The sequence below is a fragment of the Canis aureus genome, chromosome 26 (genome assembly GCF_053574225.1).
Source record: "Canis aureus isolate CA01 chromosome 26, VMU_Caureus_v.1.0, whole genome shotgun sequence".
Taxonomy (NCBI): domain Eukaryota; kingdom Metazoa; phylum Chordata; class Mammalia; order Carnivora; family Canidae; genus Canis; species Canis aureus.
In genome coordinates, this window is record NC_135636.1 from 35,536,753 (window position 1) to 35,560,952 (window position 24,200).

Sequence of the window (24,200 nt, forward strand, 5' to 3'; positions counted from 1 at the left end):
TGGAGACAGTCATACAAATACTCTGAGCCTCAGTATTTTATCCGGAAAGTGAGGACAGTAATGCCCAAATACAGAAAGAGTCAGACTAAGTCCAGGGCCCGACAGGGTGCCCAACACTCGGTGAATGTTCGTTCTCTTTCCTTCTTCCCTGTCTCTGTGATAAATGCTCTATTAGGCCAGCATGCCTGACAAAGCCTTATCTGAAAATATGTTCGAGATCCGCGCTCCTGCCGGGTTTCAGGGATCAGCCGGCAATCCATTTCATGGATAACATCATCCTTTACCAGGGGAAACATTAAAAATTAACCCAGAGGACTTCATATTTTTCTGCTAGGAGCAAAGCTGCTATGGTTACCAGATAATGCACAGACTGAACTGGAATACAGATAAGGACTTTTTTTTTTTTTTGTAAGAAAGGCAAAGGCCCAGTGATGGCTCACAGGAGAAATGCCCTGTGGACAAAGAGAACACAATCAGCATCAGAGCTTGGCAGAAGGCATTTGGCTCCAGGCAGCATCTAACCTACTAAGTAGAGGCCAGAAGCATGTTTGATCCTTGCATAGATGAGGAAGCCAGGGAGAGGGAGTTAGGACAAGTGGGAGAAAAGGCAATGAGCAACTTGGAAGTGTGACTACACCCCCAGGCCCCATCTCTTGACATACACACACACATGCATGCGCATACACATAAGTGCATGTGCTCACACACACACACAACCTATGCATGCACACATACATATACGTACACATTTATCTTGGAGGACTCTGAGCTAAAGCCAGAGGTTTTCCCTCCACCTCGAGCTATTTGACCTTAACAAGGCAAGGCTTCCTGCTTCTGGACCCATAGGAGAGTTTCCATGGAGGACGTGGGCACCCCGTGGACAGAGACGTTAGGGCAGGCCCCGACAGAGCTGACAGGCATTGAGCTCCCATCACCTCCCTGCCTCCTACACTGAGGGCCCTTGGTGAGAGTTTTAGGAGGATCAGAGGTCAAAGTAGTAGTTAGCTATGACCCCAGAGGAGAGCACTGCACATTCTTGCCAGTTCTGGGTGAGATGGGAAGTCCATGTGGGCTGGATGGACATGGCCTTGGACATGGTGGGCAGGGGAACCTGGAAAGGCTTATCTCCAATCAGGCAATGGTATTATTGGTCCTGAGCCTAGGGAGGTGAGATGTCTGTCTCTCACCGGATTGCACAAATGTGGGGAGGCCCACAGGATGAATTCTAGAGTGTGAGTCCTGGGTTCTGGCTCTGCCACTAGCTTTCTGGGTGACCTTAAGCAAGTCTCTTTCTCTTTCTGGTCTCAGTTTCCTTTGCTGGAAAGCATAAGGAGCCTGAGACCAGATGATCCATGGCTCCTTCTTGCTGCAAACATCTCTACATGCAGGAGGTGGAGGGATGATCACCAGAAGAAGCTGAACACCCAGCGGGGAAGCATACAAGTCAGGAGCAAGGACTCAGTGGGGCCAGGACATGACTTCTAATTAGGGTCATGACTCCTAAACCAGGTCAGAGTAGGAGTGCCCTGCTGAGACTTGATGCTGAGCAAGCAGGAGACAATGCCTCTGATGGAACAGTCAGGAACATGGCCTGTCCCCTTCTGTGCTCTCTTTGCTGCATCCCATCACTTGTCCAGTAACCACTTTCTGAGCAACTACTACCTGCCAGTCTCATTCCTGTCTCTGCATAGGAATTACCTGGGAACCTGCCTGGGAGCTCCGTGAGGGCAGACCCTATGTCTGTACCATCTTGCATTCCCACAGCCCAGGCCAAGGCCTGGCATATGGACTGTTTCCTGAACTGAACTGAAGGCAGCAGGAAGGAGGGACTGGACAGGCCTGTGCTATATTGTCATGGACACGCACTTTAAGCTCTTGGTCTATTCTTTCCAGCCTTATGGGAGCAAAGAGCTAAGAACACAGCCAGAATATAGGTTGGGGCAAGAGCCTTCGTGGGAGCAAGCCTTGGGGGGCAGGAAGGTCAGAAGCAGGGAGAGGTTGGCTGGGGGCGGTGGTGTGGGGTGTCAGTGCCCTGGGTTCCAGCCATCTCCACCTTGAAGAAACTTCCCAGTGAGTGCCAGCCAGGGCCCAGCTTACGTCCATCAGTGCGGCATTGACATAGTTGCTGGGTTCCCCATCCACTGAGATAAGGAAGGGCAGGCAGCGGTCCAGAGGCAGGACATCCATGCTCCGGTTCTTATCGTGATTCCGGGGCAGGAGCCCGATGCTGCAGTCCTCAGGCCGGACGCGGGGCGTCACGATGTTGAGGGTCTGAAGGCACAAAGATAGATAGGTAGGCACCGCTCAGGTGGTTGCTTCAAACAGAGACAAGTGAGGTTCGAACTCCGCCTACCCCAACCTATCTCCATCCTCCAAGCTTGGCTCTCCAGTCCCTCCCCAGCACTTGTTCCTCTCCCATGTGACAATCTTCCATCTCCTGTTGGCTGCCCCATGCCCTGTGCACTGAGCGCCTCTATTGGGGCTGTGTGACACCCCTGTGATGCCAAGGCTGCAGAGGCAGCACACCCACACACAGCAGACACAGGCTGCCAGCACCTGCCAACTGTTAGAGCTAAGGTGCTCATTTCTGTGAAGGGTGGGACAGCCAGGAAGTTGGAGGGTGGGGCTGGGGTGTCTCTAAGGAGTGCTATGCATCCCTTGAAGTGCCATGGAAGGAGGGAAAGGATTTCCCTAATGCTCCTCTCAGAGAAAACAGTTCTTAGGATGGAAGGATGTCTGGAGAAGCTGCTCAGGATGGAAGAGACCACCAGTGGGCAGGCTCCATGACTGGAAAATGTCAGGGCTGTGTTCTGCAGAGTGAGTCTTACAAGTGTGGGGCCAGAGCTGAATTGTTTGGCCAGGAGACCAGGTGCTCTGTGTACGCAGAAGGCGGCTGTGGCCTCCATCCTTCCCCCATTTTGCACTTGGCCTCCTCTCCCAATCAGTAAAGCCTCTGTCTGAGGGAGCATGGGGGTACTGGTCACAAGGGCTGCAAGGTGCAGATCTGCTATGCCTGAGCTGAGCTGAGCTCTGGGATGGTGCTTCTCAAAACTCAGTGTGTGGACAAATGACCCCGAGATCTTGTTCAGCTGCAAGTTCTTATTCAGTAGATGTGGGTAGGACCCACGATGCGATATTCCTAATGAGTTCCCAGGTGAATCTAATGGTGCTGGTCTCCAGACCCCGCTCTGGGTACTGAGGATCTACGACAGACACCCTCCAATTGTACAGAAACAGCAAGAAAAGCTGAGCCCTCCAGGGGTGGCGGAGTGAGGAACTCACACCTGTATTTATAAACTTGTCTCCACCCACAACTGGGACTCGACTAGAACTCAGTTTAAACACCCGATCGGAGTTAAACCCAGTGTCAGCAGTCACTGAGTGACTGGTTAAGGGTTGCTCGTGGCTGTGCATTGTATGCTCTGGAATTCATTCTGCAGCCGTCGAGAGCTACAGACCCTGGAGACCCTCGATTTCTCAGTTCTCACAAAGAAAACCCCATGGATGTGCGCAGTGCTGCCAAAGGCGGCTGGGTCATTGAGCCCAGAACTTGCTCATACCTGAAACTCGTCTTTGATTTGACTGGAGTTGGTCTGGGGGTCCAGCCTGCTGATGTTGTAGTAGAGAGAGCGGAACTCGCACACGGGGATGGCAGTGTTGCCGCAGAGGCACGCTTCCAGGATGGCATCGTGCACAAACACGTACTGCTCCTGCCAGGCCGTGGAGGGGACAGAGGGGGTTCTGGGTGAGAACAGTGGCCTGGGAGTTTGTTGTCCAAATTTAGCCCCCTGGCTGTGAGGGAGGGGTGGGATTTAGACCGCAGAATCACTGCTTCCTGTCCCCAAACCCGAAAGGCCAAGTTTCCATGTTTCTTAGTGATTGCCTGAGTGATGGGGTTTTGTCCCTCGTGTAAGACTGAACAGTGTGGTCACTGATGACAGAGACTTCAGGATCTGTTGCAGCATGGGCTCTTGGTACCTGCCTATGTCCCCTCAGCTTTCACCTTGAAGGCAGCCTACTGCAAGCCCCTGAGATTCAGGCCGAGGGATTTCTTCTAGTCCCAGCAGCACCTGGGGCTGGGTGCAGGGTGAGCCAGCGGGCTGAGGAGTCAGTGCTCGGGGAAGGAGCCCGAGAGCAGTGTCAGCTGGACAGCTGGGACAGAAAACCCAAATTCCTTCTCTCTCAGGTGGGATATTTAGAAGGGCACATCCTATACTGCCTCAGAGCTCCCAGCAGGCTTGGGCTCCAGGTGTCCACAGGGTTAAACAGCTTGCAAAACTCCTTAATGGTGTCACGCGGCTTGGCTTCCTTTCCTTCTCTTTGCCTTCTAACCAATGAGTCTTGGGATCACCTCCCATATAGGCCACATGCCCTTAGCTCCTCTCGGGGTCCGCTCCTGACCCCTGTGCCCCCTGCCACCTCTATGCTTTGCACCTGTGGTTGTCTTCCTCTGGAACCCTGTCTCCTCCTCCCCCACTTTGCTATATCCCTCCGCTTCATTCCCTCTGGAAAGTCTTCTTTCTGCAAACTCGCCAGATGGAAGCTGTTGCTGTTGCTCCCAGGCCCTTAACAAATGTTTGTTGAGTGACCGTTCTCTTGCAGAACTTGGCCCATCTCTACATAAAACACTTATCCAGATGCGTCATGATGATTTGAATGTCTGTCTCCCCCACCAGACAGCAGGCGTGTCTAGTGCCAGCCAGCGAGCCTGTGCTCCGCAAGCATGAATCTGGGAACAGATAAAGCAGCCTCTTGGCTTTACTGCAGCCTCCCCAAGTCTAGACACTAGCCTGCAGGAGTTAGCTCAGAGCCCCCAGCAGGGTCCTACGTGTATAAGCTTGTAAATGGGGGCATTCTCTGTGGAGCCAGCTGTGACTGGCCTTGCCCAAAGCCAAAACTTTCCTTTGCGGGACTGATGATGGATGTAGCTTCTTATCTGTCCTAGCTGATGGCCTGGGCAGCCACAGCCTTCCCTAGAACCAGATGATACAGGTTTGTTAGAAGAATAACCAGCCATGGTTCTGAGGAGTGGGGTAGGCAGAAAAGGCCGCCTCACAAGAGATTATGGTTCAGGGAAGAGAGCATGGGACTTGGGGTCACATGAACCCGAGTCCCACAGCACTGTCCACATGTGTGCAGACTTGGGGACCTAGCTTCTGTATTTCTTTATCTGTAAAACAGGGATACTAGTAGGAGCTGCCCCATAGGTTTGTTGTGAGGAATACAAATAATATCCTGAATATAAAGAACCTAGCGTGATGCCTGGCACAATGATAAAGATGAACACCTCCCGTTTCCCTCAGGTCTTGGGTCCTCTACCTGGACAGAGGGAGGCCTGAAGGTCTGCTTTTCCCTCAAGGCATGGGCTATGTGTTATCTTTCTTGGAATCCCTAGAACCCAGCCCAAGTACTCAATACTTTTATTAAGTCATTCATGCAGAGACTGAAGCAATGCTCAGCACATTGTAGGAATTCAGTAAATGCCAATCCTTCCCCATCTTCTCTTTCCCTCAAGGAAGGAGTGCAATTCAAAGAAGCCTTGAAAGCTGCCATTCACTTCCTACTTGGATGCTCTCAGAGCTGGGGAACTCACCACTATGCCTCACTGGTGCAAGTGCTTGCACTGTGGGACCCCAGGGTTCGCAGCAGTGTCCTAGCTTCTACCTTCGTAGCAGGCCATACATTCCGTCCTTCCATTTCTTCCACCCCCACGTCTCTTTCTATAGGATGCCTCCGCCCATGGGTGTCTGTTCTACCTTGCTTCTCCTTGGCCAGGGCTGCAGCTGGCTGGCCAGCTCAGTCCCCCAGGACTCACCTCCGTCTGCACCAGGTTGACCCTCTGGGCCCGGAGCTCGCGCACACAGTTGAAGATGTCCACCACCCCTTCGTTCTCGGCCATGTCGAGCATGGTGTCGATGGCGATGAAGCAGCCGGTCCTCCCCGCTCCAGCACTGGGAGAGAGGACGGTGTCTGTGTTAGGGACCTCCAGGCATGACCAGCCCTGGGGAGAAGGCCCCTCCCTCCAAGCCCTCAGCTCTGTCCCGAGGACCCTGCAGAGAGGCAGTGGGCTGCAGAGGTCAGACACTATCCTCTGAAGCCTGGTGCTGCAGGGAAACTCTGAGCAAGCAAATGAACTTGGAGCCTCAGCATTCTCTTTTGTAAAATGGGAGGGCTATGCTTGCCCTGGGGGCTATTTTATCAGAACCTGCTTATTTTTGCTGTACTCGTTCAGTAAAGACTTATTTAATGCTTACAAAGCGCCAGATGTTGTTCTAAGTGCTTTACAAAACTCCCTCGTGGGGTTGTTGGGAAGTTTCTCACCCCATTTTACAGGTGAGAAAAGTGAGGTGCAGAAAGCGGACCTTGCTCAAGGTCACAGAGCTGACATGCAGTGGAGGTGGGACTCTTCACCCCAGCAATCTAGCCCTTGGGTCTGTGCTCTTAGACATTCCCTCCTAATAACAGTCACAGCATAAGACACATGCTTCGACAACACATACGCAGGCTGTTTCCTCCTCTGGTGGGCGAAGTTAATCTATGTTGTACAAGGCATGGTGCCTGGCACACTGGACATGCCTAATAAACATGTCTTCCTCATTCCCCCTTCTGTCTTTGTCCCTCTGTCAGCAGACAGGTTGATGGAAAGGATGGAAGCAAGGAAGCAGAGGTGAGGGAACAGAAAGGAGGTGGGAAGGCAGAGACCAGATCCTCTGAGTGGTCCCAAAGGCAGAAGTGAGTCCCATGTCTCATGTCACAAGCCCCAGGTCTGGCTCCATTTGCACCTGTTTTCCCAGGAACATGAGCCAGGAGCATTCTTAAGCTGCAATAGGTGACACCCCCAAGACCCTGGTCTTGTATACATACTCTGATCCTATTTATTTTTTTAAAGATTTTATTTATTCATGAGACACACACACACACACACACACACACACACACACACAGAATGGCAGAGACATAGGCAGAGAGAGAAGCAGGCTCCATGCAGGAACCCAATGTGGGACTTGATCGTGGGACTCCAGGATCATGCCCTGGGCCGAAGGGAGGCGCTCAACCCACTGAGCCACCCAGGCTTCCCTATATACTCTTATTCTGATCCTACTCAATTCTGACCTCTCATAGTTTCCTTTAGGAAAATTGTAGCTCGGGGACAAAATAGTGAAAGAACTCAGCATGACCATGGACCACAGCCTTCCCTGATCATCACGGGGTTCCAGTCATGTACTGAACCAGTGACAGAGCACTGGCCTTAAATGCACGTAGTTTAGGAAGTGAAGGCCGGGCTAGTGAGAAGGCCCGTGCTGCCTGTGTTTTCACATCTCGCTTCCCCTAGGGGGAGACAAGGGATGGGGCAGGGAGAGAGCAGTACTGGCTGACCATAAATCCAGGGAGGCCAGGTCACCGGGACCTGTCACCCACAATGGTCTGAAAAACAAACCCGTGGGAAGCAGTCTTCGTTCTTAGTAAAATTTTATGGTATAAATGGAGTGAAGTTTGATGTGTATTTGTACGTTTCCACCTCCTAATCCCACCACCCCCCTCCCTCTTCCAGAATGGACTCAGCAGGCTGGGCCCCAGGGAGCACAAACAGCCACTCATCTGTGTCTTCCTGAAGGCTCTCCTTCTACCTGTGTAAGGGGAAACAACCTGCCTGACCTGGTTTTGAATCTTGGATCCACCAGCAGTGAACCACCTGCCTGGTGTCCATAAGCCCCACCCATACAGTGTGCCTCCCTGTAGGGTTCTCTTGAGGACTTGAGCTGTATTTTCTGCCCAGAGAAATGAGCTCAGTTGCTGCCCAAATATGAGCTCAGTTGCTCATGATATTTGGGGTCAGACCCCTGGAACCAAATCCTGGTTCAACCACTTATTAGCTGTGTGACTTTGGGTAAATGACTTAACCTTTCTGGGTTTCAATAACCTCAACCACAAAATGAGGCTGATGATCATAAATAGACCCACCATGTCACACTGATAGCATCACACATGTACGCTGCATGAGATGATGCGGAAAAAACACACTGCATGTAAATGACTCAGCCCTATGCCTGGCTGCATAGATAGCAATTTCTCAATAAATGGTAGCTACTTTTATTGAACAAATATTTATTGAGCACCTGGTGTGCACTAGATGCTGGGATTGGGAGTGGGTATTTGAAGTTAAGCAGACATGGTTTCTGCTCTAAAGCATTAACAGTCTGGGGAGGGGGCCAGAAACAGGCAGAGAATTGTAGTGTTTTTAAGTGCTTATTATATGTCAGGGCTTGCAGGCCTCATATATGTTACCCAGCACATTTCATCTTCAGAACAGCCCCAGGAGCAGGGACCCCTGTGCCAGGGGCATTAGGCGGACTGGCTCCGGAGGTAAGACAGAGCTGCTGTGCAAGGAGAGCCTGATAAATGTGTGCCATTGTCTCTCTTCCTCCCCTATCCCTGCTTTGGCTGTTCTCTGGGACACAGGGTTTGGGGGCTAATGTTCTGCTGTCCTTGAACTGTCATGAGCTGTCAAGCAGAGAATATATGCAGGATGCTTTGAGGGCCCAGGGCTGATGGTGACTATCACCTCCTAACCCTCAGTGACCTCATCTGTGAAATGGGATCTCTAATTTCCACCCGATTGTATGGGATGCTGAGTGACAAGGGGCTGGCCCTGAGATGCCTGCAGTTTGTGGAGTCCCTCTTTGGATTCACCCAAGACCCTGACCCTGGTGGACACCGCCAGGTAGGGAATAAGGTAAGAAGGTGCAGGGCCTGAAGAGCTGTGCTGGGCTCAAGGTCACACTGGGAGGAAGGCGTGTGCAGGCCAGCTGGCCTTTAGGTCTGGTCCAATTCTGACTGCCCTTGACACAACACTTCATCTCCATTTAGGGGGACTGGAAGATGTGCCTGTCATTCCCCGTGTGACTTTCTAGGTCAGAGCTGAAAATACCTCTTCTCCACAATAAGGTGAAGCCTGGCGCTGTCCATTTATGTTCTCTGTTAAGGCCCCTGCAGGCCAGCAATTGATTTTTAAAATAACAGAACTGAAGAGAAGCACACTTCCACTGAGGCGCCCTGCTGCCCTGGCAAGCAGCCAAAGGCCAACGTCTGGAGAAAAGCCTGTCAACTCCTGGCTCGGCCCATTTACACATGTGTGATCTGAGCAAAGCATCCACCTTTGCAGCACCTTGATGCTCTCGTCTGTAAAATGGGAAGGATGATAACGCCCATCCCTCCAGGCTGCACAGGGAGTGTGCAAAGTGCACCCGGAGCAGACGTAGGCAATGTGAGCCCCCGGCCCTAGGTGGCTTTACTATTTCAGGGCAACAATGATGATACCAACTGGTATTACTACTATTACTTTGTTGTTGTTGTCAAACCTTGGGACCTAGGCTGGGCATGGGACAGAGGCAGTGCAGTCTTGAAGGCAAAGAAGGAAGGCGGCTTGAAAGACAGTGTCTCTGTCCCTGAGAGCAGAGCTGCAGGAGCAGCCTTGTTTAGAGCTGGAGGCCGTCACTTACCTGCAGTGGACCACTATGGGCCCAGCCTCAGGGGGGTTGAGAAACTTGACCTGGCGCACGAAGCCCAGGAGGCCGGTGGCGTAGCAGGGGACACCGTGGTCGGGCCAGCTGGTGAAGTGGAAGAGGCGGAGCTCCCGGATCTCGTGGTAGCCTTTCTGAGGAGAGAATGGGCCTCTGTTCCTCCAGCTGCTGCCTCCCCACATGCCTGTCCAGCACCCATGGGGAGCATGCCTGCTGCACAGAGGAACCAGCCTCCCTGCTCCCAGGGAGGAAAGGACCCTGCCAGGTGAGCAACGCTTGCCACACAGGATGACTTCTGTGATCTGCTGCATCCAGGAGCCATGGAAGTCAACAATGTATTAGTAGTGGCTTTGCTGCAGGACTTCTCAGAGCCTTTAGTGGGCTCAGGAACACTCTGTATCCCCAAGGGGGTGTTGTAACACACTCGCAGTGTTTATCCAAGGGACTCTCTTTTGACAAGGGACTTATAATCAGAACAGACTCAGAGAAAGGTTCATCCAAAACATCGAGTTCGAGTCATTTCCAGTGGAACATGAGGCCTTTCAGTGACTGGGGTCCCTCACTGTCTCCAGGGCTTTCAAATTAAAAAAAAAAATGTCAAACTCCTTGATTCATTAGATTCTTATTTAGAATTATAAGATAGGAAACAAATAAAAGCAGAGCTTCTCTGACTGATGGGAGCAGTGGGGCCTGGGGCTCCGGTTGCTTCCCCTTCCCCTCTCACCATTCAGAGACACCCTCCAGGCTAAGAGCATGTCTCTGACCAGTCCCTACAGTGTCAGGTGTCACCTCGGAGCCTGTGTCCTCACCTACTTTCTCCTACCTTGCAATCTCCTGCAGATATGTAGAGAGCACTGAATAGGAAGAGTGTTTGATTATTCTTTCAGCTAAGGAATATTCACCAAGGGTTCTCTATAGTGCCAACCCTTGTGTTAGGCACTGTGAAGGCAGAAACAAAAGCCACAGTCCCTGTCCCTGGAACAGCTCATGGTCTAGCTGGAGAGGCACACTCCTAAGTGGATAGTCCCACTGAAGTGCTTAAAGGAGTGTCAGGTAATCCCATCTGGGGAAGGAGAAATCAGAGAAGGCTTCCTGGAGGAGGTGATGTGTGACCTGAGGCTTCAAATACATTAATAGTGAAAATAACAGCTAACATTTATCAAGCACAGACTGCGTGCCTGTTACTCTTCTGAACCTTTCAATGTATTAACTCATTTGATCCTCATCTCAGTCCTTACACTGTTAACTCTGTTGTATGGATGAGGAAATTGAGGGTAAGCCAGGTTAAGGAATGCAGCCAGGTCACACAACTAGTCAGCTGTCACCCAGTCTGGACCCTGGCTGTTGGACCCCACGGTCTGCACTGCTCATCACTACGAGACACTGATGCCTGACTGTTGCCCAGTGGAAGAGTCGGCGGGACTCCTAGGCAGAGAGGCAGCACAGGCAAGGAGATGGGGACAGCACGTGCATGGACTCTCACACACAGGGCACCCCCAGGACAGAATGGAAGACAAGCAAGGGTAGACAGAGGGACGGGGGTGGGAGGCTGGGCGTGTTGGATCCTGGAAGGCCTTGATTAGGGAGCTATGGGGCGGTTGCCCAGGTGATTGCACAGAGGGGAAGTGCATGGTCAGGATTGTACCGGCTGCTACAGGAGCATGGAGGTGAGTGGGTGTGTTGGGGGGCAGTGCAGAGAGTACTGGTGCTGCCTCCCCTCCCAGATTCCCTTTCCTGGGCCAGGGTTTCATACCCAGCTCTTCTGAGTCTTGGCTGCAGACACCCATAGCTACCTCTTCCATCAGAGAATTGCCCAACCGACCAGGAGCCCCTTCCTCTGGGAGTCTAGGGGGACGGGCAGCTGGCATTCAGCAGCTGACAGGACAGCAGAGTGACCAGCGGACTTAGTGAGTCTGCCCAGGGCTGAGGGATTTCCTGGGAAGGGGGATTTTTGGTGCCAAAGCCAGGATGGTCCTGGGCACACCAGGACGTTGACCCTCATGGAGGAACAGAAGCCCCTGTGCCTCCGGACAGGATCAACTGTGTGGTGGGGTTCATGCCCCAGAGCTCCTGGGGGATCCAGCTGACTCTGGTCTCGGGCTGAGAGCACGCCCTGGCTTGGCTCCTTCCACTGCCCTGACCCTCCTCCCCTCCACCCCCGCCTTCTCAGAGCTCTTCCTCAATGCTTCGGCTAGGGCACCCAAAGCCCTGCCTCAGGCTCGGCTTCCCAGAAACACAAACTAAAATGGGGCGAGACTAGGGGCAGAGAACCCCACAGGAGGCTGAGGCAGTCCAGGCCTGAGCATGCAAAGGCTAGATGGCCGCCCTGATGGATGAGCTGAAATAGGAGAAGAGGAAGCAGCTTCAGGAACACTCAGTTTTTCATTCCATTCTCCAGGTCAATTCAGCCCCAGGCAGCCCAGGCTCGAGCCCTCACCACCTCCCCTGTGGTCACATGTCAGGGGTCCTCTCTCCCCATGGGACTGCGCTCTCTTCAAGGGCAGACACATCTTTCTGAGTCCCCAGCTCAGCAAGTGATTTTAGAGCTAAAGCCCCAGGCAGTGTTTGCTGAGCACCTGCCTACCATCTCCAAGGCTTCCCAGCTCAGGAGTCCCTGCTACTCATCTCACTCCTGACACTAACTGTGGATGTGCCAGATGAGATGGGGGCCCCGCTAGGTCCTCTGCCTCAGCCTGTGTTCCTAGGCCTTGGCTGTAGGAGTCCTGGCTGCTGGTGACTTCCCTTTCTCTGGAGAAGGGCCCTCAGCTGGCAGGACCCAACCTGCACTGCAGGGGACCTCTCAGGGGCTGGTCCACAGTCAGTGGGTGGATTAAGGCAAGGAGGCCAACTCTGTGGTGCAGGCCATGCCCTGGCAGCTCCCGTGGATCAGGCCTAGGTTAGACTCTGCTGAAGACTCTGTCCTCGCTCAGGCCCCCCTGACCTTCCCTCTCCTGTTTCCCTCTCTCTCTCTTACAAGTTTCTCTTGAGAGTGGTCCCTGGATACACCATATGCACCCAAATCCTCATCTCAGGCTCTGCTTCTAAGGAACCCAACCTAAGGCCATGTTGATATACCTGTTCCTTCCTCCTTGTCACAGGGAAGTGCCCTTCCCTCCTGGCTCCTCACCTGAGTCCACAGATACAGGCTTTTAGGAGCACGGGGCTTGGAGGGGGAGCTTCCAGGAGCAGCATGTCATCTGTCAGCCATGCGTGCAGGTAGGGTACCATGCATACGCCTGCTTCGGTCCTTACAAGGATTTGTCTGAACCCCAACAGCACAGCTCTCAGAGCAGTGAACCCCCACTGCTTCTGCATCCTCGGGTCTGTGGCCACTTGGTCCATTAGTGCAGATGCTTCAAAAAATGGCCAGTGTGGACTAGTAGAAGGGGCAGTGAGCTTCAAGTCAGGGGCAGAGGAGGGAATGTGGTTCAGCCAGCTTGCAGTTGGGCAACTGTGGACAACTGACCCGCATGCTCTGTGCCTAATTTTCTTCACCTATAAGATGGGAGTAATAATAGTACCTCCCTCAAGAGGTTGTTGGATTTGAATGAGTTCATGCATGAGAAGCACTTTGAAAAGCACCTGTTTTAGTAATTGCTCAATAAATGTTAGCTATAATGTTATAATAGGAATTAAGTGATAAATCTGACTTGCAATCTCGCTCTTGCACATCTAGCTCCTGCCAGCCCAGCCTCCTTTCAATGTCTAGACCAGTATTTCTCAATCCCAACATCACTGACATTTTGGGCCAGGTAATCCTCTGTTTTGGGGGGCTGGGGTATCCTGTGCATTGCAGAGATTCATCAGCATCGCTGGCCTCCATCCACAGATGCCAGCAACACCCCTCCTTCCTCAGGTTTGAAAACCAAAACTGTCCCTAGACATTGCCCAACTTCCCCTAGGGAACAAAATCACCACCAGTTGAAAACCCACAGGCCTAGAACATGTTGAAATCTTCTTTCCCCTTGACTCTGTGTGCTTCTTTCTTTCTGCCCTGGCATAGTGTTCCTCTCCCCTCAGCCAGCTCCTTCTCATCCTTCATCGTCTGCCTAAGTGCCTCCTCCTCCAGGAAGCCCTCTCTGACTGCCTCGTCTTCCTGTCTCCACTCGTGGCAGCTTTTTTTCCATGGCTTTCATCACCATATGGCATCAGTCCATTTATCTGTCTGTTGAATTCTGTTTGCCCCTCTCACTAGAAGGGGGAATCCTGTGGAGCAGGATCTACATCCAACTGGACTGCTGATCCGTCCCTGGTGCCAAGCACAGGGTGGGCACAGAGCAGACCCTCATTCAGCATATGACCCGAATGAACAAACAAGTCGGCTTGCCCAGTGGACAGGCTGCCCACAGCCACTGGGAAGCTTACCTTCTGGACTGTGAAGGTGCGTATGACATATTCTGCTAGGGGCTCTGTCTCAATCAGGCTGACTTTGATGTCTCCATAGACCTCTGTGTCATCCGGCCAGTACCGTACACACTTCACCTGTGAGGAAAGACAGGGACAAGGATGGATGAGTGGGTGGCTGAGTGTGAGCAGCCGCCTTGTCTGGCCTTCCTGTTCAGATAAACCCAAGGGCGATTTTGGTGGCATTTCGGTCCAAGGGGCTCTCAGCTGGCCAGGGACTAGCAAACTGCACAGGGGCCACGCTCTCTCCCAAAGGAACTGGAGCCGTGAGGATAATGGTAGTACCTTCTTTTGCAGAGCTCCTTAAAATTTCCAAGTCCATTATCACACTAGGTGATCGAATCGATCAAGGTGTGAGATAGGCAGGTGGCGTTACCCCACTTACAGATGGAAACAATGCTCGAGTTTGGAGGTCTGGTACCTGGTCCAAGGTCACTTGGCCAGTTTCCTACCTCTGGCTGAGCCCTCTTTCTGCTAGATCGGGTGGGGCAGCTGGGCGGCGTCAGCAGTGCAGAGATGAGAATAAAAGGTGGGAAGCAGCGAGGGCGTGGAAGCAGAAGTGGTGGGGAGAGGGCCATTACTATTCAGAGGTGGTAACTAGGGGCTGGAAGGAGAAAGGTTCTCAGTTGGGAGAAGGATGCAAGGAGCGGGACTCAAAGGGAAGACTTTGCACAAGGCTCTCTGCCCGGGCGGTGGGTGCAGATGCTAAGCGACAAGCCAGTCCCACATTGGACTCTACATCACACTCCGCGGGAGGAAAAAGAGATCACTGTTTTCCCCTAAAAAGAACAAAAGCATTACCATTCCGGGGGACGCCGCGCGGCCTAGAGTGGCATTTCCCACAGTGTGTTCCGCTGGGTGCTAATAGGTGTTAGGTAAAAAAAAACAAGAAACAAAAAAAACAAACAAAAAAAGGTTTTGTGGTCAAATGAGTTTGGGAAATGCTGGATTAAACAAAGTTAAACAGGCCGCTCTGCTACAAGACTCCTCAGCTCGTTGAACGTGCTAACGCTAGTGTGTGTTCGACTCTCCGAGAGGGGCAAAGAGGGCACAGCATTTCCCAAACGTATTTAACCATGGAACCCTCTTCTCACTAGGTATCCTGCAGACTAGCATCCCATGGAACCCACTTAGGGAAACGCTGGCATAGCGCAACAGGCTTTGCAGGCAAACGGATGCGTTGCTTGGTTCTAACACTCAGCAGCTGTGTAGTTTCCAGAAAGTGCTGAAATCTGAGGGTCAACTTCCTATTAATAATGATAGCTAACCCTTACTGACAGCTTACTATGTCTCACACTGCTTCCTAAGTGGTCTATGAGTTCCTTACATGTATTATTTTAATCGCTTATCGCTACAACCTTACACAGATGTGATTATTACCCCACTTTACAGATGAGGAATCAGAAGTGTTGAGGGCCTAAGAAGGTTGTCCAAGGTCAGGAAGGGATGGAGCCAGGATGCAAAGCCAGGCCACCTGAATAATTACCAGAAACACTGCCTCCCTCTTGTAGTTGTCGGGAATGAAAATGAATATTAAACTGCATCGTAGGCGTCTGGCATAGTGCTTGGCTCCTAGCGGGATTTCCATCAAGATATTGCTCTCCTGATCCCTCTCCAAATCCAAATTAGATTCATCATCTATCCATCAAGGGAATCTGTCTCCAATATGGGATAGGCTATACTATAGGCTGGAATTTGCCTCTGAATTCTTAAATCCTAGCCTAGCCTGTTTGTCCCCAGCAGCTGCTCTGCAGGCCTAGGTCCTTGGGAAGTAGCTGTGAATGGAGGGGTCATGACACTAGCACAAGAATTAAGAGGCAGAGATTGTGGCCAGGCTCTGGCTGAGAGACTAAAGGACAGTTACTCCAGCCCTTTGGGCTTGTTTCCTCATCTGTAAAACTGGGGAGGGGACGAGGTGAGAGTGGGCTCGAGGATCAAGTCTCTCCTGGTCCCAGAACCCTATGAGGTCACGAGATGTACACATCCCTTTCCTGGCTTATGATTCTCTCTTTCCCATCATCTTGGAGGCCGAGACTCTTTACTTTAATGGACTATCTGGTTCTTTGCCAAAACAAAAACTTACCTGCCCACTCTTCAGTTAGTTCATATGGTAAGTAGAGGAGAGGCCCTCTTCATTCTAGTGTTTGGCACCCTATCTTTCGACCCAGCAGCCCGCCCGCCCACATGCCACAGTTTACCGAGTCAGCAAAAGCAAGCTGGGAATAGCAGTCCCACTTCCAAGCCCTAGGAGTAGCTAAAGATGACATAGGAGAAAGTCGAGATAGAGCAGAGCAGGAGACCAAGGCCTGAGCCCTGAGGAATATTGAGGTTTAGAGGTAAGGGAACAAAGGGTGGATGCTCTGAGAGGCTGAGTTCGATGGGAAGAAAGAAGTGGCTTTTGGATTTGTCAACATGAAGGATGCTGGTGATGTTGACCATATCACATGGGTGGGATGGAGGGAGTAGTTACGTTGGAGAGGAAAGAAGAGAACGAGAGTGGAGAAACAGAGCCTGTATGTGAGTCTTTAGAGTCTGGCAGAAAGGTAGGGACAAGAGAATCCTTTTTGTTGGCTTGTTTTATATTTTCAGGAGGAAGGTATTCAGGACATTTCTATGTCCCGGGGAATAATCTAGCAACAGGAAAAAGAGTTACTTTTCAAATGAGAAAATTCTTGAGTAGGATCTGTGATTCAAGGCACTGGGATTGCCTTGGAAAGGGCAAGAGTCACTTCCTCTATCGAATGAGGCTGAGCTACGTTAGAAACAGCAGATATTTTACCGTTTGGGTCAACAAAAATGGCCTTTTTCTTTAATTTTAATTTTTTTTATGGTTTGCCCTGATAACAGAGGGGAAGAATGAGAAGATGATTGCAGATGCAAGTAGGACTGTGGCTTTGGGGTGTGAAGATGAGAGTTCATGTCTATATGGCTTTAATTTCCCCAAAGGGCATGAGATGACGTCATCAACGGAGCGGAGCGAGGGAGGAGGAAGGGATGACTTGGAGGGAAAGGCCGTACTCCTCAAATGGGAAGAGGGCTGAGGATTTCTCCCACGCAGGCTGTTGTGAGGGTGAGCTGCTAGACCCCCGGGGGCACGGGGCACAGAGCAGAGAGGTGCTCTGGAGGGCAGTGCCAGCAACCTCTGTCCGGGTAACTGCGGGAGGGGCTTACCCTGCCCACTTCCACGAGGTTTGTGACCATGACGATGCTGGCTGAGTTCTCCTGCCAGATCATTCTCCAAAAGTCCTTGACAGTCTCTTGCATTGGACCTGCCGACAGAGAAGGTGACAGGGTCAAAGACCACACGTGCAAGGAGGCAGCCGAGAGGCCGCCCCTCCTGGTGGGTCAGTCCATGCTCAGCACAGGTGAGCGAGAGTGAGGCCAGATGATCCTTGCTGGGACACCTGAGTCGCTGAGACTGGGGCCACAGTGTGGAAAAGAAAAGGGGCATTCCAAACTAGCATGGTCTGCGGCATCCACTGCAAACGTCAACAGCTCTTCCTCCTCCCTCTGCTGGCGTCCTGCTCAGGTGCTGCCCCTCAGCCCCTACTTGGCTTCCCACTCATCACCTTGTAGGGACTATATTATGAGTTAATGATATAACTTAAGGGAGTTTTCATACAAATCCAGCTCTGAAACCTCAGTGAGAGACAGGGAGGAAATTGGGGTTGCAGGGGGCGAAGAGGACCTAATGCTGCCAGGCACCCGATGCTCATACTATAAAGAGTTAGAGGCCCAATTTTGAGCTTGAAAGACACAAGGAGCATTCCTCTGGAGCCCACGTGGGAGGGAGGGAGGGAAAAAGACATGGACGAGGAAAGCGAGATAGGATCTGAGAGTCCAAAGCAATTTCCTTGAAAATTTCTCTTTCAATGTCCTGGGCCTTCATCGCTTTTCCAATTACAACAGTAATACATGTGTTTGATATAAAAATCTACATAGCATTTTTCTGTGTATATATAGGTACTTATGTATTTGCTATAATAAGTGAATTACTATATGCATTTTTACATGTATCATTATTAAATGCATTTTTGCATGCTCCTAAAAATCCTTAACCAAGCATGATACATGTTCACTGCATGATTTTCTATAATATAGAAGCATCGCACTTTATTGAAGCAATCTACCAACTGTTAGGCATTTAAGATTTTTCACTTTTTTTCCTATTGCAGATAACACGGTGAAGAGTATCTTTATATATGTCACTGTCCACAGATATAATTATCCTCAGGATTTCCTCTCCAAAGGGTTTGGGAGGTAGGGTCCTTTTTTAAACCTCTGATAGTGTACTGCCAAGTTGTTTTCTAGAATGGCTGACTAGTTCTCTCTCCTAGGCACATGCTCATCAAGGAGATAAGACACCATCAGTTCCAGTTCTGGATGGTGGATACTGTTGGCACCTGCCCGAGGCTGGGGCTTCTGGTCTTGCCCTGTCTATGACCCTTTCCTAGCGCCACCTCCTTTATCTCTCACTCATGTCCCTCCCCCTAGAGCTGAATTTGTCACCTCTTTCCTTCCCACACAAACAAATGGATGCTCCCAGGGATCCCTGGAGGCTCTCCAGCCTACTCCTGTGTGACTTCTTTGCTGGCAGAAACCCATTTCTCTCTTCCAGTAAAGCATGAGGACCCTTTCAAGGAAAAGGAGCGGACTTACCCTGAGTTGCAATGTAGTGCCGAGGTCGATGGTATCCCTGCATGACAGGAGAGAAGCATGGTGAACAGAGAAGCACGGTGAAGGGCCTCCAGTCAAAGCTTGAAAACACCAGAGTATTAATAGTCATCCCTTCCAAGACAGGCTTTACTCACAGGCTTAAAATGAGAATCGCATCAGGCACTTCCCAGAGAAGTGGCAAAAATTACATAAGATAATGCAGGTAAAGCGCTTATTAAATCACTAAATGTGGGGTTCCTGGGTGGCTCAGTGGTTGAGCGTCTGCCTTTGGCTCTGTTGTGATCCTAGGATCCTGGGATCTAGTCCCACGGGGAGGCTGCTTCTCCCTCTGCCTATGTCTCTACCTCTCTCTCTGTCTCTCATAAATAAATTAATAAAATCTTTTTAAAAAATCACTAAATGTTAGCTATTATAAATAAATATATAAATCACTAAATGTTAGCTGTTAGTTACTTGGGAGGGGCCCATATAAGGCTTGCCTTGGAGGCAAAACTGAGTGGCTCTTACTTATGCCCATGTACCCAGAAAGAGGTAGAGAAGGAACGTGGGCGTTACTGACAAAAAGTCTTCCCTAAGTATAATTGTGTGTGGAACACTGTGTGAGTCTCTATAGAGGACCTGATAGAAGAAAACAACTGCATTGTTGGCCCCTTCCATGAGTAATAATTAGAAAAAAAAATCAGAAAGAATACCACCGTGCTTCTCTGTGCCATAGGGCTGGGCTTGGGACTGGAAGTCCCATTCACCAGGAGGGCCCCGTACAGGTGTGACCTAGGGGCAGGTGAGACTACTTTCTGAGTTGGAGACCAGTTTCTGATATCCCTGTACATTTCGCTGTCCCAGGAGGCCCCACCGTGCTCTGCTGTGGGGTTGCTCTGTGCTCCATAACCCTAATCATTGGGGAATGAAGAGGTTGAAGACAGCCTTCTCTTTTGCCTGGGTACGATGATACAGGATCCCTTTTCTAGCTCCAGAGAGGAATTATATCGTACTGGGTAGAGTTCAAGTTTTGGACAATGATTTGCATTTAGTACATACCACTGAACATAATATGTGAATGAATACATGAGCGAATGAACGAATGGATGGATCTATACATTTTCAAACTAGAGATGCCAGTAATGGAGCCTGCTGGTGGAGAGGTTAGCGAGAGCCCTGAAATCCACTCTCCTTCATGGTTCTCTCTCAGGAGAGAACGAGCCCTAATGTTAGATGAATACCTAGTTTTGTCTCAAATTCTGGTGATCAGTCTTTCTGTCCCGTCGGGGTAGATGAGCTGCCTCAAGGTCCTCTCACTTGGGAAACGAGCCAGAATTGCCATCTGTATGGTTTATGGTGAAACAGACGTGGCATCCCTGAAGTCCTGGATCCACTTTCTGATTCAAAGACAGGGTTTTGAGTCCCCTGTGTATTTCTCTACCTTGGTCTTCCCCTTGCTCCAGAAATACTTAGTAGGTACCTTTCGATTGCTGGGCATACTCTAGAGATGCCAGAGTTCACTGTCAGCACCAACCCAGGGCCGGTGGCGTGGCCAGAACTGGCAGGCTAACCACAGTCACTAGGAATCATCAGTGCCCCTAAAGTCTTCATTTGAGTGGTCCTAGCTCCTTAATGAAGTTATCAGCTTCTTGAGGACAAACACTGCCTCCTAAGTTTAAAAAAATGTTTCATAAATAAATAAATAAATAAATAAATAAATAAATAAATAAATAAAATTAAAAAATAAAAAAATGTTTCCATAGAGGGGCAACTGGGTGGCACAGTCCAGTGAGCATCTGGTTCTTGGTTTTGAGTTAAGTCATGATCTCAGGGTCATGACTAGAGCCCCATGTTGCGTTGGGATCTGCGCTCAGCATGCAGTCTGCTTGAGATTCTCTCTCCCTCTCCCTTTGCTCCTCCTGCTTATGCTCACCCTCTCCCTAAAGTAAATAAATATTAATTTTTTTCCCATAGAGCCTAGCACAGTGTAAGACTCAGAGCAAATGTCCTGTGAATGAGTGGCTCTAGACCCAATTGCCGGGGTCTGAATCCTGGCTCTGACCTTTATGAACTGTGTGGTCTCAAGCAAGTACTTAACCTTCTTATGCCTCAATTGATTTTTTGCCATCAAATGAGGGTACTTATATACATACAGTGTTGCTGTTTGGATTATAGGGCAGTTACTCTGTGCCAGGCACTATTCTAAGACTTAACATATATGACTTTATATTATTTTATCAGTTATCTGGCAAATATTTATTGGGTGCCTACTGTGACTAAGTGTCCTTGTTGGCCACTTGGGAGATGGCAAGCTCAGAAGCCCTTTCCTCCTCATTGCTCTGCTTCTACCAGAAAACTGAGCCCCTCTTTGAGATAAGAGAAGTAGGAAGGGAGGTAAGAGGGACCAGAAGCTATCTGTTCCTTCAAGTCAAGATGGTTAGGGTTTCCCAGGTTTGAAGGAGGAATTAGGCTCTGGGAGTTTTCTTCGGTAGGTTTGGGAACAAGAAACTAGTCCCCCAGAGTGTAGACGGATGTGGTTTCTCAAGCCCACCTTCTTTTATTACCAGCATCATGATGCCTCATTACAGCCCTGTCCTTCCCGACCCAGGCCACGGCACCTGCCACTTGCTGGCCTCCCTGCCTCCAGTCTGGTCCTGTCATCCATCTGCTTCCAGCCAGAGTGAACTCTCCAGTGCACATCTAGTTACTTCCCCACTGAACAGCCTGCAATGGCTCCCCACTGTCTACACAATAATGTCCAAATGTCTTAGCTCAGGACGAGCCATAGCCTTGCTGCCAGTTGTCCCTCTCCATCTCCTCCCATGGGCCCTATATCCCAGCTTTCCTGCACTGCACTTCAAACGAGACCTCCCTCCTCTTAAGCAGTCCTGTGGGCTTTTGCATGTGCCCCACGAACACACAACACGAGCTGCACTACAGTTTTTGTACTTTTCTCCCATGGACCATAGCACATGCCACTTGGAGCTGGGTGCAGTTTTCAGTAAAGGCTGGTAGGTGGCATACACACATAAACAGGTCTTTGATACCACTTGTCATGGTATCCCCATTTCCTCCCTCCAGTGGCATTCTCTGTTCCCACTGCTCTGCCCCCGGCTCACGTGCTGTCTTGCCCTTCTTCAGAAACAGGAGTCACATTTCCATCTAGAGGCCTTCACGCTGGCCATTCTCCGTGCCTGTTGCATCAGTCCCCAGTTAACTGGCTGCTTTGCTCTCTCCCTCCATCCTGGCTTCTGCTGGGTTGCTAGTCACTTCCACAGAGAGCCACCCCTGACTACCCTGTCCAACGCTTTCACGATTCTCTGGGTTAATTTTCTTCAGGGTCCTTATCCCCAGGAGCATAATGTTCCTTGGTGATGTACCTACTCACGGTTGGTCTCCCCAGTGGAACAAGAGTGCCAACAGGGCAGGGCTGTGTCCGGTTTGCTGGTGGCTGTGTCCCCAGCACAGAGAAGTCTGCCTGGGCCATCAGCCTCAATAAAAACATACCAAAGGCATGCATACATGCGTGCCGTGTGCCTGTCTGCACCCTGCATGTGAGGGAAAAGGCCCTCTCTGGTCCCCAAGACCCCAGCCAGTCCCCAAAGAGAAAGTTCCAACCACAGGACACCTCAGCAAGAGAGATTAAAGGAAATGTATTGCTCAACTGGGGCTTTACTGGGGATTTGCCAAGAACTGGTACAGAAAACTTCCTAACCTTAAAAGAACTTTGAGTTCATTTAAGTCCCACCTACACAGCACACAGATCGACTGCAAACCAGCACCGGGCCTGCCTCCATCCGTCTGTGAGCAATGGGAAAGAGGCTTGCATCCAAAACGCATTTATCTCACTCTGAACTCATGCATCTGTTACTTACTGGGGACCCAGATACGATATTTATTTCCAGACTGGTAATTTATAACAGATTCAAGTGGCCAATACATTCTCGGGTGTGCAAACAAACCCGCCAGCGGGATGGTTCAGATGGTAGCAGAACCGTGGCCTCTGGAGGCACAGACAGGGCTGGCCCCATCCAGCTCATTACCCAAATGGAGCTGTTTTAATGGATCCTCAAGATCCAATTGTGGATAAATGATTCCAGCATGGGCAGTTAGCTCTGCTGAGAGCAGACGTCCAGGAGGATTTCAGCCGGGGTAGAGACCAGGGCAAAAGAGTGAGGACCTCGAGCCATCCAGGGTGTGTCTTGCCAGGAATTCCCAAGGATGATAGGAATTTTAAGTTTGCTGGAGTACACAGTAGGTTCACAATTAACGTGATTCCCCACCCTGTATGGGTAACATACTGGGAGGTGCTTGTGCTTGGTATCTTCTCTATCCCTCAATGATCTCACTTTTACCTTCCATACTCAGCTCTGTGCCATGGATGGATGCTGATCTGTATGGACTACATCATGGGCTTCCATGGCTTCTGGCTTCCAGTTGGGTTTGGCCAATGGGGGGCAGACGCAGGAGCCCAGACCAACCAACGATGTTGATTTCCCCTATTTCTGTTCCAACCCTCGCTAACCCCTCTGCCCCCTGTTACTTCCTTTGAGTGAGCCTCTGTTTCCTAACAGGAGACTGATATTCTGCTAGGATAGCATTATTATCCTACTTTACAGATATCAGAACAAGTAAATACTTTACCAAGATCATAAGGCTAGAAAGTAGAAAGGCCTGGACTCCAGAGGCCCAACAAGGGCTGAATTCATGACTTTGGGCTCATGAAACTGACTCTAAGCACTGAGATCCAGTGGAGGCCAGTGTCACATATGAAGACAGCATCTAGCAGAGGCTATTTGGCCCATCTGCATGATCTGCTTCTTTGAAAGGGATGAGATTGTGGGGTGTCCCTAGCACACAGAGAACTGGATTCTAACCATGTAACCTTGAGCAAGGACCTTAACCTCATAACCACAATACCTGGTTTCTTCTCCTGAAAGGCTTGCAGAATGCAGCATAATGAAAGGACCTGGCAGGAATGGGAGGCATTTTCAGTGTTGATGTTGCAGAGATTCACCTGCACTTCAGGCAATTCCATTTGTTGCCTGTACCATACCAAAGTGCATGCTGGCTGTGACTGTAGTGCTCCTGCAACTTTGTTTATCTAGCAAAGTATCTGTCTAGGAAAGTTAACTTTTGTGGGAGGGTTACCACTCAGATGGCAAATGCTGCATACAGCACTGTGGGCCCCAAGGACACAGCTGAGACAAGGTCAAGGGGAAACCGGAAGGAAGTAGTTCAGTCTGGTTAACCGCATGCTGAGTTCCCACTATGTGCTGGCTGCAAGGTGCTGTTGGCAGCTGGCAGGGAGGGGCAGGAGGAAAGGCTCTGGACTGGGAATTACTATGGTCTAGTTCCTAGTTTGGTTCTACTTCTGACTAGCTGCATGGCCTTACTAAAGCTTTGTAATATATTATTATTATTATTATTATTATTATTATTATTAATTTGGAAAGGAAGAGACCGAGGGTAGGAGGGGACAGAGGGAGAGAGAGAGAAAGAGAGAGAGAGAATCCCAAGCAATCTCCACACTCAGCACAGAGCCGGACATGGGGCTTGACCTCATGACCCCAATATCATGACTTGATTCGAAATCAGGAGTCGGGTGCTTAACCAATG

General features: G+C 50.4%; 1 protein-coding gene across 13 annotated transcripts in view; it reads right to left on the reverse strand.

Annotated features, from left to right (window-relative positions):
• Positions 1 to 24,200, reverse strand: part of PTPRT (protein tyrosine phosphatase receptor type T) — a 1,037,422-nt gene that overhangs the window by 42,356 nt on the left and 970,866 nt on the right. For 8 of the 13 annotated variants that reach the window (XM_077873196.1, XM_077873206.1, XM_077873204.1 and 5 more), the window contains 7 exons: positions 18,585 to 18,621; positions 17,097 to 17,194; positions 13,887 to 14,003; positions 9,501 to 9,655; positions 5,816 to 5,951; positions 3,561 to 3,710; positions 2,098 to 2,271 (listed from right to left, as the gene is read on the reverse strand). In XM_077873196.1, coding sequence (XP_077729322.1) covers positions 2,098 to 2,271; positions 3,561 to 3,710; positions 5,816 to 5,951; positions 9,501 to 9,655; positions 13,887 to 14,003; positions 17,097 to 17,194; positions 18,585 to 18,621 — 867 coding nt within the window. Of the gene's footprint in view, positions 1 to 2,097; positions 2,272 to 3,560; positions 3,711 to 5,815; positions 5,952 to 9,500; positions 9,656 to 13,886; positions 14,004 to 14,726; positions 14,787 to 17,096; positions 17,195 to 18,584; positions 18,622 to 24,200 lie in introns of all 13 variants that reach the window. The other 5 variants (XM_077873195.1, XM_077873193.1, XM_077873200.1 and 2 more) reach the window with 1 other exon arrangement.